This window comes from Moschus berezovskii, chromosome 1 (genome assembly GCF_049115385.1).
Source record: "Moschus berezovskii isolate FMDL1 chromosome 1, NW_MosBer_1.0, whole genome shotgun sequence".
NCBI lineage: Eukaryota > Metazoa > Chordata > Mammalia > Artiodactyla > Moschidae > Moschus > Moschus berezovskii.
In genome coordinates, this window is record NC_142460.1 from 89450634 (window position 1) to 89470288 (window position 19655).

Genomic DNA, 19655 nt, shown 5'->3' on the forward strand with positions numbered 1-19655 from the left:
CTTGTTACTGTCTGTAAAGCAGTTTCTAGGATTGCTCTGTACTTGGAGGTGTTTTTAGGAGGAGGTACTGGACTGCTTGACCAAGTACTTGTTTTATAAGGTGAACATTGCTGGGCTACATGTATTTCCTCTCTGAACTTACATTAGAAAAATTAGATTAAAACTCACATACCTACACACTGTAAGACAAGGGCCCTCCATTTTTTACTGATTAATTTTTTTATTTCTCCTGGTCACCTATATGATGAATCTGTCTTGTCCTTCTGCAGCCAGATTGGAGGTTAGCAAGGTAAGCTTGAAGACTGACTGCTAGGAAGAATGATTTTTTTGAAACCTCTTAATATAATTTGTCTGCTTTTCCTTTAAGTGTAGAACCATTATGAAGAGCAGAAGTAGATTTAAAAACTTTAAGAAAGAGCTGGAATCTATACTGGAACTGAAACTTCCATAATCCTACAATACCATTTTCAGGCCAACTCAACCTGAAAAATCACCAGATTTACTGGTCAGAAATCAAATCCAGGCAGAGCACACATCAGTTTATTTTGAAATGCAACACAGATCAGTATTTTATGAATACAACTTACTACTACATTATCAGGTAGAAACAGCTTTCAAATGCATGCATAGAAAGTTAAGCATAGTCTTTCAACTCCTTATTTCTAAATATACAAAAAATACATTTAAATTATATAATTTTAGTGAATCAAAGACTTATAAAATTACAGTTTTGGTTTTCACAACATAGAAAAAATATAAAAATGACTTTGTATATGGTTGTATAATTTTTTACCCAAATTTCAAAGGAGCGATATGTACCGATCTTGTCTTACAATGCTTTATCCGAAACTCAGAATTGAAACTAATTTGCAGGTTGTATCACATCAATGCCAACCTTTTATTATAAATGAATAACCAAAACAAAAGTGGAAGTGAGGGCACAATCTCTTCACATGCCTCAAAGCTACACCGTCTAAGCCCTTCCTGTCGGAAGTTTGCTCCAGAGGAACATTTCCATCAGGTGGATGTGCTTTATTCCATGACTAACTCTCCACAGAGCCTTTGAAAATAGTCAGTACGTGTTAAATGAATGACCCCAACCTTAGCAAACAGAACACAGCAAGATGCAGATTAGCAGCTTGTGTTGATATAGCACTACTGTGTATCTCAAAGAATTCTCTGCCGGAAGGTGGTCCCCGAAGCGGGGGTTCTGAAACACCCAATCAGGTAGGGGTTGTGGAGGGGCAGATGATGCCTTTGACGCTGCCCGGAAATGAAAGTGGTTAAGTCTGGCAAAATATCCACCAAAACACCACCTTCCTCATTCACACCTTACAAGATGTGACATCTGGTGGGGTTAGACATTCTTAGTTCATAAACGAACACCACCACTTCCAAAGAGAAATGAATTCACATTAGAGATGAAGAAACCAGTTACTGAGAGAGGTGACTGAAGGACACGGTGCATGCCTTACTTATCTGCAATGAGCATTTTAAATGTTGATGGACAAAGATACACACTGGGGTTGAGACCCTTTTTGAGAAGGGAGTTGTTTGCTGTGTTCTTGTTGTCAAAGTTCAATTTGATGCATGACCACTATTTGTGACAGATTGTTTGTCATAAATAGTGACAAAATAGAGAGGCCCGAATAAAACTCCCAATCCAGCTATCCTGGAAAACTTGCATTGCTCATCCCATCTTCTATAACTTGCATTGCTCATCCCATCTTCTATAACTTGCATTTCTCATCCCATCTTCCATAACTATTTCAAACACAAATGAAAAAAATCTTACTCAACTTAAGTAACAAGGTTAATATAACCCAAATTGATTCTATTTTACGGTAGAAAAATATTTTGGAAAAATAAAAAGAGGAAAAAGCATGAAAAATAATCTTCCCACATATTTTGTTTATCAAATACAAGAATAGACTCTAATCTCACCACACCCAAGTCAAGAGTGGTGCCTTTAAGAAGCAGAATTTTAATGATCAACTCAAAAATAATGTATTATACATCTGCTTGCATTAAATTTCAGGCTGCATATTTTCTTCTCATTTTCATCTTAATTTTCAAGCTTCTATTAAAATAAGCATTTAGAAGTTTTCTATTATGACACCCTCCTAATATTGGCAATTATACTTTAGTTGATAACCAGTCAGTAAGCTAGTAAGCTAGACTTTTAAAAGATCAACCAATTAAAAAAAAAAGGGAAAATGTTTCCGTAAAGAACACTGTATATTTAAAATCTAATGCATGTCTAAACTTGGGCTTTACATTTTCATCCAACTCTTTCTTGAAAAAGTCTTAAATGCACAGTTTAGCAAATATAGTATGTAGACAAGACGTTAATTAGACAATGTCCATATGTCCAAAGTATTTCTTGGCTGCTCCAAAATGCGGGGACGATACTACTTTTAGTTCATGACTGCCCAATTGGAACATTTCACTGCCTCTGGACTTACAACTTGGTGGGAATTACATAGCACCACAATAAGGAAAAGTATACAAACAGAAGAGCTGAATAAAAATGTGAAAATAAAATAATAAGGGTACACAAACCCATTCCTGATTGTTCCTCCAAACTCCATTTCCAGAGCAACACCGTCCATGTGCTTTCAAGAACAGATTCTCTACTTCTGTGCACGAGACTGGCTTCAGGTTCCTAAGCGAGAATAGCTCCTGGCAAACTCCTTACTCAGGGTGTTCTGAGAATGGTACTGTGAAAGGTACCTGTCATTGACTAGCTACTGAGCTTTCCCTTCCTCAGAACTGTCCAGTTTTGTTAAAATAGGATTGAGGTTGAGCCCCAGTTAAGGTAGCTTCTCTACAATATACACATACTTATTAAATTCAAGCACATTTCGTAAGGGCAAGCAGTAATGACTCAATTGAAAACAAACAAAAGGGTTCTAGTTGTTTTCTGATTATAGGCACTACCCCAAAGTTTCACAGACATGTACATTGTATAATTCATTCACTAGATACGAGGGGAAGGTCCCAGCCATAACTTCAGAGCATGCCAGAGAACAAATGGCTTCCAGCATGCAGTCAAGCACTTTGAGAGGGAATGCTAAACACACTGCAGACTGAAATGTAACTGCTCCAAGCTGGGCATTCAGTGGGCACAACTTCATGACTCAGACTGTAACGCTCAAGTATTTAGTGTTACAGATCTTTTATTTATCAGACATGTGAAGGAAACAGGAGGATATAAAATGCCAAATCCCTTTCCAGCGCCATCATAAATATTGGGAACTTCTGGTTGAAACAGCATGCTGAAATGGACCGGCCAGGATGTTTTGTGTAAGAGCTTTCATTTTTTTGTTTTGTTTTTTAGAAAATCCCAGGCCCACATGACACTGGATTCTGGTTTATTTGTTTAGTATTTAAAAATAGTTCTTACTTATTTTCTATGAAACGTATTGGGAACTGAAAAAGTCTGCAGCATTTTTTGTCATTGGAAAGTTTGTTTCTGGGGATGTGCAGGAAGAAGGAACTATTCAAATTTCTTGTGTTCTTCAGTATGAGAAAGGATCTTTCTTCTCTGGTGTATCATGTGGAAGTATAACTGGGGAAAAACTGCAAAGAAGAGAAAGAACTGGTTAAGGAGATGATTTAAAACCACGTGTTCTACGTAAAGCACATGGACTTGAGGTCCTCTCTGACTCTGACCACTTTCTCTCCCAGCAACCAAGAATGGTAACAAGACGGGCTTGGAGAAAGAAGAAAAACACAAAGAAACTTACTTGCCTGCTTCAGCCGAGGGGGAGGGTAACGTGGATTGGAATGTCAGATACTGTCACTAGCATTACCAATCAAGATGCCACAGAGCTGCCAAATAAAGACTCTTTACACAAGCTCATGCCATCTTCACATTTATTCTCTGACTTCCCAATAACTAGGGAATGAATTCTAGTGCTAGGGTTATTATTCCTGTTCACAGGGGCGGAATGGAAGCCTCAGAGAGGGTGGGCATTTGCCTGCAGTCTCACAGCAAATCACTGACAGTCAGGACCAGGCTCCGTGCTCCTGACCCTCAGTCTCACCCTCCCTGTCCCCCTGCTCTGTCGCCCAGGAGGATGTCCCAAAGGTACTTCCAGAGAAATGCTGTTCTTTGGGAAGACCATGGAGTGGTGTTTGATTTGAACACCACTAAGCCACGTTTGGGCGGATTCATGTCAATGTCTGGCAAAACCAATACAATATTGTAAAGTAATTAGCCTCCAATTAAAATAAATAAATTTTTAAAAAAGACATTAAAAAAAAAGAAAAGCAAACCCTTACGTACTGGAGATTCTGTTCTTGGTCATTTCATAAGTTACTTTAAAAAGGATTGGCTCTCGGTTGAACAAGGTGGTACTGCCTCTCTAGGGAGTAGCTGGAAATGGGGGTGGGAGGACTGGAGTGGGGATATTATTGGCATTCAGTGAAAGGGGCCAGTAATGCCAAAATCCACACTATGTGACAGTCCTCCATGACTAAGAACTGTCCCACCCCAAATGCCTACAGTGTTCCTGTTGGGAAATGCCAGCTTAAGCTACCTGACCTTCACAAGGTCACTGTAAACTGGGGGTTCAAAAACCACATAAAATATTCCAGTGAGATGGTCTTGGACGCACACCATCCACCTTCCCCTGTCAACAGCTCCAATCTCTCTATTTTAGACAGCAACCTGTGTTTTGGGGGAGGTGATTTCTACTACTGCCAACTCTTTTCTGACAGTTTCTTTCTTTCCAAATGGGTTCCAAGTTGGCCAAATGTCAAACGATCCTCCCAAAGTACCAAGACATCAGTGGGTGTATGCACACAGATTTCATAAACTGCAGAGGAGGCCCCAGCGCTGAACAGCGCTGCCATCCACTCCACTCACTATTTGCAGGCAGGAAGTTATTCACAGAAAAGACCCAGCTTGTGCATAAAATTCAACAGTGAGAGAACTATTTTGGTATGAACGCCAGAAAATTTGACAAGCTCTATAATCTAAAAACTGGAAGTAAGGATATAATTAAACCATAAGGAATGCTAATTGTAATCATTTTAAAATGTGAGGCTAGTCACATTTCTATAGATATACTTTAGTAAAGCGAAACTTTGCAGCAAAGAACACTAAGGACTTTTCCACTGACTGCATTTGTGATTATGTCACTCATATAAAGTGTGGCTATGGACCCACGGGGTCTGACGCAGGACAACGATCCAAAAGCCATTCGGTAGGCCTTTAGTGGCAACAAGATGGCTAAATACACCTTCATCCTCATGTAAGGGCCTGCCAGCTACCGAGGCTCCTGGGTCAGAACTGGGGAGCAGGTATGGCCCTTTCGTTACATTCTTCCAGAGGTTGCTCAGTGCCCAAGAGAAAGGAATGTGTGGGGGAGATGGGGAAAATGGGAGTACTTGGGCTAGAGATTCTCTGCTCCTCTGGCAGTGACTCCCTGGTGACCAGAACTTGGGGGACACTGTCTCCATCTCAATTGCTCACAAGGTCACACCAACTACAATGACAAATAATTCCAGATGCATGGCTGCCTGCTTTTAACTGCACTGAAACTCTCACCCTGGAACAGGCTGATCGGAATTCTAGCCTCTGCTCTTAACGGTTCAGGGTGTGTAGGATGGAGATGGTGGCTATGCATGTTCCGTCCTGGTGTGCCAGAGGGTGGGGGGGTGGCTGCGGGTGTCACTGGGCACCCGTTCCTGTGAGGAGAAGGGCGCTCTGAAGACTTGAAGGCAGAGGGCAACTGGAAAGAAACACTCTGCTTGGGGCAAGTTCCTTCTGTTTCTCTAAAAATCAGAGGTGTGCTTATGGTTACTGACAATGTGGACAGTGCCCTGCTTCTTGGTAACCCTGCCCTCTATCACTGCTTCTCACTCTCTCTGTCTTTTTTAAACCCCCAGCCCTGAAGCTAACTTTCACCAATTTGCAAAAGGGGGAGGGCAGGTAATATAAACAAATACTGTCCATACTCAAACTGCAGCTGCAGCCGAGAAGAGGAACAACCCAAAGGGAATCCAAAGCACCCTGATATGAGAAAACTCCCAGGGCTGCGGCTCGCAGGCCACGCACAACATGGGCTTTGTGTGCGACAGTGCAACATCTGGTCAGGACCATAAGGAAGAGGTGCTGCTTCCTGTGAGATGTGCACATCATCCACTTCCCATGAGAGGGGATTGAAAGAAACCTAAGTTGTGGAAGGGAATCCAAATTTGGTAAAGAAGACTGCATGGCAACAGCAACCTCTCCTGACTCTGCATTTTCTTCTTATAAATACAAAGTTTTGGAAAGTTGGAAACATGCAGTTGGCTGGAATGAACTGTACAAACTGGTCTCAGTATTAACAACATAAACTACTGAAAACATTCAGGGCCACTGGCTCAGGCCAGAAGCACAGTGAGCGCCAGCAGACACGAGTGATCTGCAGCAGGAGACAGGGTCTGCGCTGCCATCTTGAGCCTGGTGGGGAGTTAGGGATTTGAAGGGAACCTTTTAATCTGTGACCTTGAAATGAATCCTTTTTTTGTCCTACAAGAGTTAAGCTACCTTAGAAATGAAAGAGTATGGACTTTAACCAAGCCAACTTCTCTATTAAAAAGAGGCTGAGAAAGGTAGAAGGGGGAAAGACTGAGGTGCAGAAAGCAGACGCCGGCTGAGAGGAGAGAGTTTCCCGACTCTCTGTACCACAGCTGACTCTTAGGTCTGTGCTTTCTTCTCTTCTAAGGCCACGAAGGAAAATCCCACAGAACTGGGTTTGTTTTCCTTCAGGAATCCTGTCATCCTGTGCTTGACCAGGCCCCTTCTCTACTGAGAGGTCAGCAGGCAGAGGCAAAAGGTTGGCTCTGCTTGGCCTCCATAGCACAAAAAGAGACTAGGAGGTGCAGAGTGACTTGAGTGGCCCGGAGAGCTGTTCCTGGAATACTGCCCCACCTGCAGCAGACTGGAAACCTTGCAGCAACTCGGAGGTAGGGGCCCCAGGTTTCCATTAATGGGGCAGTGCTTTGTTCCTGGTTTGATTTCATGATAGTCTCCTGGCCCCGTTGCCAGTTATCCAACACAGCATTTATCTCCATTTAAAGACTTATGCTGAGTTTAAATAAATCTTGTGGTGCTCATCAGGATAATATTGGTTAGCCTGGGTGTGGCAAAACTGCAGTTAGGAACTGTTGCTCTCGAGACTGGAAATGAAACTCTAGGGGAACAAAATCGGAAAGGTGAAAAGCTCTAAGTTAATGCTTACTACTTAAATTTTTACACTCTTCCATATTCATCTTTTGTTTGAAAATCAACTACCTTTTACATTTGGAGAGAGATGGCCTTTAGCCATCCCAGTTCCAGCAACAGAAAGGAGGACCTGATTGCTGCTAAAGGGCGTAACAGGAATCACACAGCAGAAGTGCATCCAAGAACTTCTCCAAGATAAATGTTCACAAGAAACTGGAATGTTGTTTTTCCGCTCAAAATGTATGAAGTGCAGTCTCCACAAGGGGCCACAAGCCTGCCACCTGCGACTGTTGGGGCAATTCATTCAGTTAATGCTGGGGGCGGAAGAAAAATCCAGCCTTCCAGTCTGAATTCAGCCTGAGGTTGAGGGGAGAACATAGCATCTTACAGCCTAAAATAAGATTCAGAGTCATAATGCCAACGGAAGTAGCGAAGGGAGAAGCAGCATTCAGTCTACATGGCCTTGGGTAAAACATGACTTTTGGATATGTGGAAATCAATTATAGGATAGAAACTGAACATCAGAATTTGAGAAAAGGAGTAAACAACTCTTCATCCTCAGCAGACAAGACTCACTTCAGAGAAACCTCAACCACGGCCTTTTCTCTCTGTTAATGTGCTGGTAGGCAGATTTGAGTATCTATATATTTAAACCTTCAGCAGGACTACTAAAATAATCGGAAACCATCCTGAAGAGAATGCTATGTCCTATTCAGATGGCTTTAAGTGTTTATTTCCAAAAAACAAAATAAGAAATAAAGAAAAAATTAATCAATTAATCTATTTCTATTTTACTTGTTTCTAGTCAACTACCAATTCCTTAGAAGTGAAACAATGTCTATTTTGATAAAGCAAAAGTGTAAAACTCTCTCTACAGTGTTTTCAAATACCATAACAAGCAGCTTTTGAGACAGAAAAAGTCAAGGTAAGGTCTCTAATGGCTTTTTTTTTTTTTTTGCTTTCCACTCAGTACTTTCCTCCAATAGACAGTTAACCTATCCTGGCACTCACTGTTTCAAACACACACACTAAGGACTGCATTTTAGCAGCTGAGAGGAATTCATCTTTCTTCGGTTACTACCAGAGAAAATTCTTTCTGACAGTCAGCTTCAATGAAAACCAAAGCGTCCCCAATAAATTAGATTTATGGTGTAAAAACAACCAAAGGCATTTAACTCTAGCTATTGTTGAGCCAATTTTTAAAACATAAATAAATATATGCATAAATATCTACTTACTTGGAATGTAAGAGATCATTATCAGAATTAGGAATGCATAATAATCAAAGGAGAAATTGTATTTGTTAGGTAAACTGATGGAGTACAGGCCAGCCTGTCTGACAAAGGGTAAAGCGGCATATATTGTGAGCAGTTCTCCTGACACTCCCATTGGGTACAGCACAATGAAGAGTGTGTACCTAAAACAAAACAAAATATTCATTACTGAGGTTTGAAGAAACCTTCATCATCTTCAGTAGAAAGACGCACCCTCCCCACCCCCCAACAACCAGTACCGATTGTAAGTAATCAGTACTGGTCTTGTAGAAAGCTATTGTTGATACACTTTCTTGTTTACCCACTGCTTAAATTCATGTTTTACAAGCCAGTTTTTGAACAGGGCCAAAGTAGGTATGTTTCTGAATGTTCTAAAATAAAATGTATTTGGTCAGCCTCAAAATCTGGCCTGACTAAATAAACAACTCTTCAAAAACAACCCCCTAAAATAACTGAGATGATGTCAAATACTGGGAAAGTAGGGGCACGGAGTCACGGTTCATACTGAAGGGTCCTGCCTCATAGGTGGGTGTGAGTTTCGGGGGGGAAGGTGTTGAAACACGGTGTCCAAGAATCCCCACAATGCACACCAATTCTGGTCTGTGGACTGAAAAAAGCAGCATATCCAACGTGTGTGTACTGCTGAGATTTCAAAAGCCTGTACATGCTACTGTGAAAAATAAAATACATGCTAAGCTTAAAAAATATTAAAAATTTTTATGATAGCCTTGGTCATTATGTAATTTTCCAGTTCCCCCACCCAAAGAAAAAAACCCAATTACTATCACATGGGTGACTCTACATAATTTTCTTCACTTTAAAAAGGAGTTTCTCATGTTTTAAAAAGAATTTTGGAGAGGTTCACCCTATGGTACTAACTGGAAGCCATTCTGAGGTATAAGTATTGCTAAAGAAATCATCAACTCATGTTTAAAAAGCCTTTGGCTGTTTGTGGCTGACAGTAAATACTGGGCTCTAAACCTCCACATACAGGAAAGATGCTAATGAAAGAAAGATATGTTCCCCATTGTCACCTTCAGCCATGCTTAGGAGGAGGGTGGAAAAGCACGACTCTTCCAGGGGCCACAGAAGACAACGGACAAAGGAATCCTTCTCTAATACTAAAACCTGGGTTTGGCCAATAAACTTGCCCTATAACTAGGATAGACAGCTTTCTATTTTTCTATCAGTTTTGCTGCCCAACTTGGTTAGAAACTGCTATACTTTCCCCATTCTCCTCTTTTCCTAATACAAATGTATACTGGGCGGGGGCGGGAAGAGGAAAGAAAAAGAAGTTCACACGCTTTGGAAACATTTGGTCTCTGTCTCTGTTTAATCATTAAACTCTTAAATTGTCTAGGAACCACTGTTTTCCTTTTATGAAATGAGGCACTTTGGCCCCAAGGACAATTTTGATCCTTTGGCTTTGTCACTCATTCCTGTAGTCTTTTCTAACTCAGAAAGTTGCTCACAACTGTGTCACAGGTTAGTTCAGAAAAATGATCAGAAATTCACCAAATTCATAAAAAATACTATTGTTAAAAATAATCAAAGCAAACTAAACTGATAATATGCTAAAAGTGCCCTGTAACATTTGTTATTAATTAAAGAGTAATTTAAGAATTACTGTGTTGGAAAAATTGAGACAGGAATTGGACTTGGTCCCAAAAAACCATCATAATGGCAGAAGCTCATCAGTAAAGTTTTCTATGGACAGAAAAAGGGATGCTATATCAAACCTCTAGTGAATAATTTAACTGAGAGAATTGATCCCAAATAAATCACTTAAGTAGAGATAAAAAATTTAAAAGTGTTTTTATGAATCACAGTTACATAGTCACTTGCCCTGATAAAATCCACAGAGTAGAATTTTATCCAACCCCTACCTCACACAAGTTTTAGAAATAAAAAACAGTATTTAGGCAATAAAGAAAAAGTACAGTGATAGAACACTTCAAAGGTTAGTCTTCCTTCCCGTGCTTCTTTACCTGGCCCATTTGATGAGGTAAGGCAGGTGGTTTAACAGACTGAATGTATAAAAGGAGTAACGGATGATCTCTGTGACTGTCCAGGCGATAACAAACAGGAGGACACTGTCTTCACTCTGGACCTGTAGGAAAAGGAAGACAAAGGAAAAGGCAAACACATAAAACGTTCTAACAAAGAAGCACTCACAATGTGGAGAGCTGAGTCCTTTCCCCCTTGTTGAACTGGTGGGGTTGAAGTCAACACAGCTCCTGGTCTGCAACCTCAGGGCCCACAGCACAGCACAGAAAGAGCTTGCCACATAAAGTATACAGACACGTCTATGACAACAACTGCAGAGCCAAGGGACGAGGGGCAAGTGGGAATAAACTCGGCTTACTGAAGAGTAAGAGATACAGGAAGGGGGAATTACATGAGCTGGAGCCCACAGGGAGAAACAAATACGATGAGTTTCTGCGTGTTTGCTTGCTGACATGATGTGGAGAGTGTGAACCGGTGTTGTGGGAGCCAAGAATGGTTAGGCAAGACAGTAGAAGGGTGAACTGGTGAAAAGCTTGGGTTCCATTAATAAGAATTTTAATTTGATTTCCATGACAACTTGGAATCCAACAAAATTTCAGAGAAGGGCAACATAATGATAAAAACACAACTGAGGATGAAGCTAATTCCCTGGGCAGGATGAATTCATGTGGGGGAAGCTGGAGATCGTCTATGAGGCAAGCCCATTTATTCTCTCCCACTGGTGACTTCTGATCCAGATAAGCCTGGTTTAACTCAAGGATTACAGAGGCTTCCGTGCTGATCACAGGAGGTGGCTAAAGCCAAGAGAGCTTTGGAATTTTCAGCCTCCTCTGAAGTTGTTTTCATGCTGAAAAATTAATATGCTTCTAATAAGGCTCCGTAGTCAGTAAGTTCAGTCGCTTAGTTGTGTCCGACTCTTTGCAACCCCATGGACTGCAGCACACTGGGCTTCCCTGTCCATCACCAACTCCTGGAGCTTATTCAAACTCATGGTCATTGAGTCGGTGATACCACCCAACCATCTCATCCTCTGTTGTCCCCTTCTCCTCAAGCCTTCAATCTCTCCTAGTATCAGGGTCTTTTTCAATGAGTCAATTCTTCAGATCAGGTGGCCAAAGTACTGGGGTTTCAGCTTTAGCATCAGTCCCTCCAATGAATATTCAGGACTGAGTTCCTTTAGGACTGACTGGTTGGATCTCCTTGCAGTTCAACGACTCTCAAGAGTTTTCTCCAGCACCACAGTTCAAAAGCATCAATTCTTTGGTTCTCAGCTTTCTTTACAGTCGAACTCTCACATCCATATATCACTACTGGAAAAACCATAGCTTTGACTACATGGACCTTTTTCAGCAAAGTAATATCTCTGTCAAGGTTGGTCATAGCTTTTCTTCCAAGGAGCACGCGTCTTTTAATTTCATGGCTGCAGTCACCATCTGCATTGATTTTGGAGCCCCCCAAAATAAAGTCTCTCGTTGACTTCTTAGGTATTTTCATTTTAGGGGATGTTCTCACGATACACCTCAGACTGCAAATCTTGCATGAAAATTTATTACTGTGGTATTAACTTTCAGCACACCCAGCCTTCCCACTCCAGCTAAGTTTGTGATGATCCTTCACGCTTGAAAACCAATAGTAAGAATAAGAAGCAATCTTGCACCTCAATTCACTTATATTTTCTTACATCCAAAGAGGACAGTTAGAGAGTTGTATGTGAATAAGAAATTCCACTGAGCAAACCAAACAAATACCATTTACAAGATCTTCTCTGTCTTACTCCTAACATCTAACATAACGAAAGTATGGCCTTCTAACCTTAACTTTTGCTTCTCTGTATTTGAATGTTATTGAGCACTTATATTCTTCCTCAGAAAGTGAACATGGAGTGATCTGCCTACACAATGAAATAAGCAGTCATTTACATACCTATTAACTAAATTGCTCTGACAAAGAACTTCATAAATCCAGTTACTATTCTCTAAAAATAATAAGAATTTTATACTGTCAAGAGCAAGAATTCTTTTTGTTTTCCTGGTGCTCTTATATTAGCCAAAGTAAAGCAAAAGCTAAACCCCTTTAAAGCTTTCATGTTTCATTTTTCAGTCTGTCCACAAATCCTTGCTTAAAACCCATCTATACCAAAATACAATTTCAAAGCACACTTTGCTTTTTTTTTTATATACTTTGTAATCCTCATCTTAAGGAGATATATTTTTACAGCTATGGGCTGAAAGCCTTCCTCAAAGATCTTTGGGTTATAATAGAAGTTCTTCTCTAATATTTTGCATTGTAATAGTCTTGAAAGCAGGAAGCGTGTTTATTCATTTTTTGATTTCCAAAAGCACTTTGTGCTTTTCACAAGTAGGAGCTCAACAGATATTTGTGGAGCAAAACAATTCAATCCTAATCAGCTGCCTGAGCTTTGATACCTGATACTAGTTTCTGTGTAGTCTTGGATGCTTTCAAATAGGGAAAAGCAGACAAGCAAGCCCCCCAGCCTTCTGCTCTGATCCAGTCTAGAAGGTATTTGATTCACACACACCTTCAGTTAGACCAACAGGACTGAAATAAACTCAGACTCAGGAGGAATGTGAAAATAGTCTGTTCCCAGAATCCAGCTGGGAAGACCATGTCATAATTTAAAAAAGCCTAAGGATAGGACTGATGCTAAAGCTGAAACTCCAATACTTTGGCCACCTCATGTGACGAGTTGACTCATTGGAAAAGAGTCTGATGCTGGGAGGGATTGAGGGTGGGAGGAGACGGGGACGACAGAGAATGAGATGGCTGGATGGCATCACCGACTCGATGGACATGAGTTTGAGTGAACTCTGGGAGTTGGTGATGGACAGGGAGGCCTGGCGTGGTGTGATTCATGGGGTTGCAAAGAGTCGGACACGACTGAGCGACTGAACTGAACTGAAGGATAGGGAAAATGACTGTTTTCTACAAATGATATCTTCAGATCTACAGGAAGTACAACATGTTATTAAGAAGGGGCTCATGTAAAGTCAGAGATCAAGCTTATCTAATTTGCAGATAACTATCCGGTAACACAAAACAGGGGTAGAATGGAATGAGTTAAAATGAGTTAATGAGTTAAGAAGAAAAATGAGCAGTTTGGGCTAGGTTGACCAAAAATGTTTTGAAGCCATGTTTCAAAGCTGCATGCCCACACTCATGGCACAAATGAGGGTGTGGGCATGGGGCAGCCAGGTCAGCTAGGAAATCTTCCTTTGCTTGGGGCAGTGAGCTGTGAGTTGGACGCTCCACACTGCGGACGGCAGGTTTCAGCCCCCTACTCTACAGTAAGAGAGGAGGCATGGGGAGTGGGTGGCTTGTGTAATGTAGCCAAGGGAGTTTACACAGAAATTCAAGCTTGAGAAACAAATGGGCACAAGAGAAAAATCTTTATATACAAACAGCATCATATGTTGGACTTTAAAAGGCTCAGGGAGTATCAGTACATGAAAAGCTGTCATTTTTATTACATTCAAAGAAAAACAGATGGTACCACACAAGAAAATCTCTATGAAGAAACCCTATTCTTCTTAGACTTTTGGAACCTACTGCTCACCACTCTGGTTATTTCAAAGAAATCCCCGGACCAAGATTTCTGGTAAGGCTTCTCTCTTCTTGAAACCCCTTTGATTTGTGAAGAGAAGAGATTTTGGTAAACTCTAGGAGGTGAAGACTAGAGTCCGTTCTTGGCAGAACTGTGAAGAGTATGTTTATCTTTCTCCTCAGGTTGCCATAAAAAAACACCATAGTCTGGGTGGCTCAAACAGTAGAAATGTATTTTCTCACAGTTTTAGAATTCCAAGAGCAGGGTGCCACCATGTTTGCTTCCTCGTGAGGACCCTTTTCCTTGCTCATTCCAGGTACCTCAATTAAGTGGAATGATATTATGTGTCCTTCTGCATCTGGCTTCATTGAGTGTAATGTTTTCAAGGTTCATCCCTGTTGAAGCATGTATCAAAATTTCCCTTCTTTTAAAGGCTGAATATCATATTGTATGTAAATACCACATTTTGTTTAATGATTCAATTACTGATGGACATTTGCATTGCTTCCACCTTCTGGCTGCTGCTGTGAACATTAGTGTACAAATATCTATTTGAGCACCTGTTTTTTCAATTCTGTTGGGTATGCCTAGAAGTGGAATTGTTAGATCATATAATACTATGTTTAGCTTTTTGAAGAACTGCCAAACTGTTTTCCACATTGGCTACATCATTTTACATTCCTACCAATAGTGCAAAAAGGTTCCAATTTCTTCACGTGGTTACCACCATTTTGCTATTTTCCTTTTTCTTTCCTGACAGTAACCATCCTAATGAGTACAAAGTGGCATCTCACTGCAGTTTTGATATGCATTTTTTCATGTGCTTATCAGTCATCTGTGTATCTTCTTTTGAGAAATGTTTTTTGCCCATTTTTAACTTTGGGGGAAATAATCTTTTTAATAATTGTGATGACAATAGCAGTAAAAATAATTATACATAATAGTATAATTGAATAACAGTATAACTGAATTCATACTATATGCCAAGCACTTTTGAACATATATTACCTCTTTGAATCCCCATTTTACAGATGGGAAAAGTGAGATTTACAGATATTGAACCCGGCTTGTGCCCCCAAACTCTGAGCAGTTCTGACTTGTCTTCCTGGGGTTCAGACACACACACACACCCCTGCTGCTGTGAGGAGACTATCCCTCTTGCAGTTGAGGATGAGGAAGTGAGGGAGAGACACAGAGGTGGCAGGCTGAAGACATGGCTAATGTGACTGGAAAATCAGCTCCATGTTGTAAATAAATAAACTGAGTACATAAAACAATACAGTTAAAAAAATGGACTTCTTGCCATTGGAACAGATATTTACAAACGTGGAAGGAAGAACTCTAGAAAGATGGTGTTGGATTGTAATTGGAGGAACTGGTACGAGCCCAGGATTTGATAACACAGATTCATACACTTATATACATATACAAACTATACATTGAATATATATTTATACACATTTATACGCACAATGATATACTTTTAGATGCACATATGTATGAGTATACATATATGTATATGTTGTTGCTGTTCAGTTGCTATGTTGTGCCCAATTCTGACCCCGTGGACACCGGGTTCCTCTGTCCTACACTATCTTCTGGAGTTTGCTCAAACTCATGCCCATTAAGTCGGTGATTATATCTAATCACCTCATCCTCTGGCTTCTTCTCCTTTTGCCTTTCATCTTTCCCAGCATCAGGGTTTTTTCCAATGAGTTGGCCTCTTCACATCATGTGGCCAAAGAATTGGAGCTTCAGCATCAGTCCTTCCAGTGAATTTTCAGGGTTGATTTCCTTTAAGATTGACTGGCTTGATCTCCTTGCAGTCCAAGGGACTCTCAAGTCTTCTCCAGCACCACAATATGAAAGCATTAATTCAGTGCTCAGCCTTCTTTATGGTCTAGCTCTCACATCTGTACATGACTACTGGAAAAACCATAGCTTTGACTATACAGACCTTTGTCGGAAAAGTGAGATCTCTGCTTTTTAACACTATTCTAGGTTTGTCATAGCTTTTCTTCCAAGAAAAGTGTCTGTTAATTTCATGTCTGCAGTCACTGTCCTCTGACTTTGAAGCCCAAGAAAATAATATGTGTCACTGCTTCCATTTTCTCCTTCTATTTGCCATGCAGTGATGGGACCTTAGTTTTTTTAATGTTGAGTTTTAAGCCAGGTTTTTCACTCTCCTCTTTCACCCTCATCCAGAGTCTCTTTAGTTCCTCTTCACTTTCTGCCATTAGAGTGGTATCATCTGCATATCTAAGGTTGTTGATATTTCTCCCGGCAATCTTGATTTCAGCATGTGATTCATTTAGCCTGGTATTTTGCATGATGTACTCTGTATATAAGTTGAACAAACAGGGTGACAATATACAGCCTTGACATATTCCTTTCCCAATTTTGAACCAGTCAGTCGTTCCACGTAAGTTTCTGTTGCTTCTTGACCCACATACAGGTTTCTCAGGAGACAGGTAAGGTGGTCTGGTATTCCCATCTCTTTAAAAATCTTCCATAGTTTGCTGTGATCCACAGAGTCAAATGCTTTAGCATAGTCAATGAAGCAGATAGTTTTCTGTAATTCCCTTGCTTTCTCCATGATCCAGTTAAAGTTGGCAACTTGACCTCTGGTTCCGTTGCCTCTTGGAAACCCAGCTTGTACATTTGGAAGTTCTCAATTCACGCACTGCTAAAGCCTAGCTTGAAGGATTTTGAGCGTAACCTTGCTAGCATGTGACATGAGTGCAATTGTGTGGCAGTGTGAACATTCTTTGGCATTGCCCTTCTTTGGGACTGGAATGAAAACTGATTGTTTGCTGAATTTTCCAAGTTTGCTGACATATTGAGTTTAGCACTTTAACAGCATCATCTTTTAGGATCTGAAATAGCTCAGCTGGAATTCCATCATGTCCACTAGCTTTGTTCGTCATAATGCTTCCTAAGGCCTACTTGACTTCACACTCCAGGAAGTCCGGCTCTAGGTGAGTGACCATACCATCATGGTTGTCTGGGTCATTAAGACCTTTTTTGTATAGTTCTTCTGTGTATTCTTGCCACCTCTTCTGTTTCTATTAGGTCCTTACAATTTCTGTCCTTTATTGTGCCAATTCTTACATGAAATGTTTCCTTGATCTCTCCAATTTTCTTGAAGAGATGTCTGATGTTTCCCATTCTATTGTTTTCCTCTATTTCCTGTAGTCCAAGGCCAAACTTGCCATCCACAAAGGGAAAAAACAGGACACTGTTTAGACTGTTAGTGAAATCTGAGTGAAGTCTGTGGGTGGGACGGTAGTACTTTATCAGTTTTGGCTTCCGTATTGGAGGGTTGTATGCAGGTGATGTAGGAGAGTGTCTGAAACATGCACTTGAGTATTTAGGGGGACAGGACATCATGTACAGCTTGCTCTCAAGCTTCAGGAAAAAAACGATATGCAAATACAGAGGAGTAGGTGATGGAACAAATGTAGTAAAATGTCAATAGTTGGAGAATCTGAATGAAGGAAATATGAGAGTCTATTGTACTGTTCTGATTTAAACTTTCTGTAAACCTGAAATGATTTCCAAATAAATTATTTTAAAATATCACCTGAGTATTAAGCAACCACTTTGGGGACATAATTAGAAGCAAACAATATCACCTGGTTTCTATAAATTGCCTTTGATATGAAGAATCTGAATCTGCTGGAAGAGGCGGGCTACATAACCATAAAAGAGGATGTAAGAACATTTATAACAAAAACTATCAATAAAAGCACACTTGAGATAGAACAATAGATTTAACGCTGAGGCTAAACTGGCATCCGAATTACTACTGTCTTATGCTGTAAGTACCCCAAGGGCAGGTCCAAAAACTCCCTTTGAAAAAGGGGTTAGCTTACTTAAAAGGCAAAATGAGATTTTCAATAAATGCTTTAGATTAGGATAATAATGATGATTAAGATAATGATAACTCCCATTAGCAGGGCTAATTATCCCTTAAGTATGGTAAAAGTAATTATGTATAAATCTTCACCAGCTAACTGTGAAACTATTTTAATAAGTATAAAGAATTCATTCCTATGTGAACAGTCAATTTTAAAAGTCAATTATATCTCTGCTTCAGGACACAGAGAAGAATTCAATACAGTTATACAAAAAACTGTCACTGAAAGTTTGAGAAAAGATAAGGTTACATTATAGCTAATATGTAACTAACATTTACTGAGCACCTACTAAGTGCCAGGCTCTGTTCTAAACGCTTTATATGTATTAACGCATTGCACCTCCAGGACCACCCAATGAGGAGAAACAAGTGGGCCTGGGAGACTAGAACAGCTCCTGAGGAGCTGGACTAGGCTGGTGTACCCCTCAGCTGGGTAGCTGGAGTGTGACATGTGGTGCCAGCAGCCTGTCTTTCCTGCCTTGTCAGTTATCCCACTCTAAGGCACTGCTTGACTCTGCTCCTGAGCAAGCCCTGTGACGGCAGCACCTGTGAGTTCTCTTTTCCATGCATCCTAGTGCTAAGCACGATAATAGAGCAGAGAAGGTATTGAATAAGTATCTGCTGACCTGTCTGCAGCCTGGCCTGCATGTTCTCTGCCTTGGCTGGAATAGCCTTGGGTGAGGAGGGCTGGGCCCCTAGGAGAGTGAGGTCACAGGGCTACTGCCTTGAGGGTGATGTCAGCACAAGGTTCGGGCTGGGGCACAGGACAGTTCTGACGACAATCATGGTCCTTTCCATGACTTAAGTTTTTTTGAACAAAAATGTAACTCATCTAGTTATCTACTTAAAAGGAATGTCCTCCTTGATAAGAAATTGAAATGTAATAAACACTGACGTGTGGTGGTTTAAAAAAAAAAGATATCTGGATAAGTGTTGGTCTTTTCACATGGCAACTGCATGTGTAAAGTATCCATGATTTAATGTTTATGGCGGGGGGAACGAGGCAGAGTGTGAGATGTATGGAGAGAGTAACATGGAAATTTACAATACCACATGTAAAATAGATAGCCAATGGTTTGCTGTATGACTCAGAACTCAAACAGGAGCTCTACAACAATCTGGAAGGGTGGGATGGGGAGGGAGATTTGAGAGGGAGGGGACAAGAGTGTACCTATAGCTCATTCTTGATGTATGACAGAAAACCACAAAATTCTGTAAAGCAATTATCCTTCAATTAAAAAATAAAATAAAAACCTATGATAGGATACACAGTAAACAAACCAGAAAATAATACTCCTTTTATATGGAAAAATGTGAGTTATATTAATATACTTCCCATTTAAAGGAGAGAAAAATATGCAACTATATAGATTTTTCTTAACCTACAATGACAAGGGGCACTGATTAAAAATTATTTCCATTACAACACAATAACTAAGAACTACTCTTTAATATGGATGATGGCCCAGTTAAATGTTTTGGCTTACCGAAACAAGTCTTCGTCATGAAATTAACTTTTCTGAACATGCAATGAGAAAACTGTATAAGCATGCAGTAAATAGGCAATGCACGATTAATTCTGTATTTATGAAAAAATCAGACATGCAGGTCTGAATGCTAAAATGTTCCCATTAGTCCAACTTTAATGCTACTATCTGCTCATCCCATTTCCCA

At 40.3% G+C, this 19655-nt stretch overlaps 1 protein-coding gene across 2 annotated transcripts in view; it reads right to left on the reverse strand.

The window, feature by feature from the left end:
* Positions 1-518: 518 nt before the first annotated feature.
* The window catches only part of HACD2 (3-hydroxyacyl-CoA dehydratase 2), a 109559-nt gene continuing 90422 nt past the window's right edge, over positions 519-19655 (reverse strand). The window contains exons 5-8 of one of the 2 annotated variants that reach the window (XR_008681873.2): positions 10482-10603; positions 8458-8636; positions 2563-3582; positions 519-1764 (exon numbers count right to left, since the gene is read on the reverse strand). Coding sequence is in view for 1 of the 2 variants with exons in the window: in XM_055395849.2 (XP_055251824.1) it covers positions 3500-3582; positions 8458-8636; positions 10482-10603 (384 nt within the window). In the remaining variant the exon portion in view is untranslated. Of the gene's footprint in view, positions 3583-8457; positions 8637-10481; positions 10604-19655 lie in introns of both variants that reach the window. The other variant, XM_055395849.2, reaches the window with a different exon arrangement.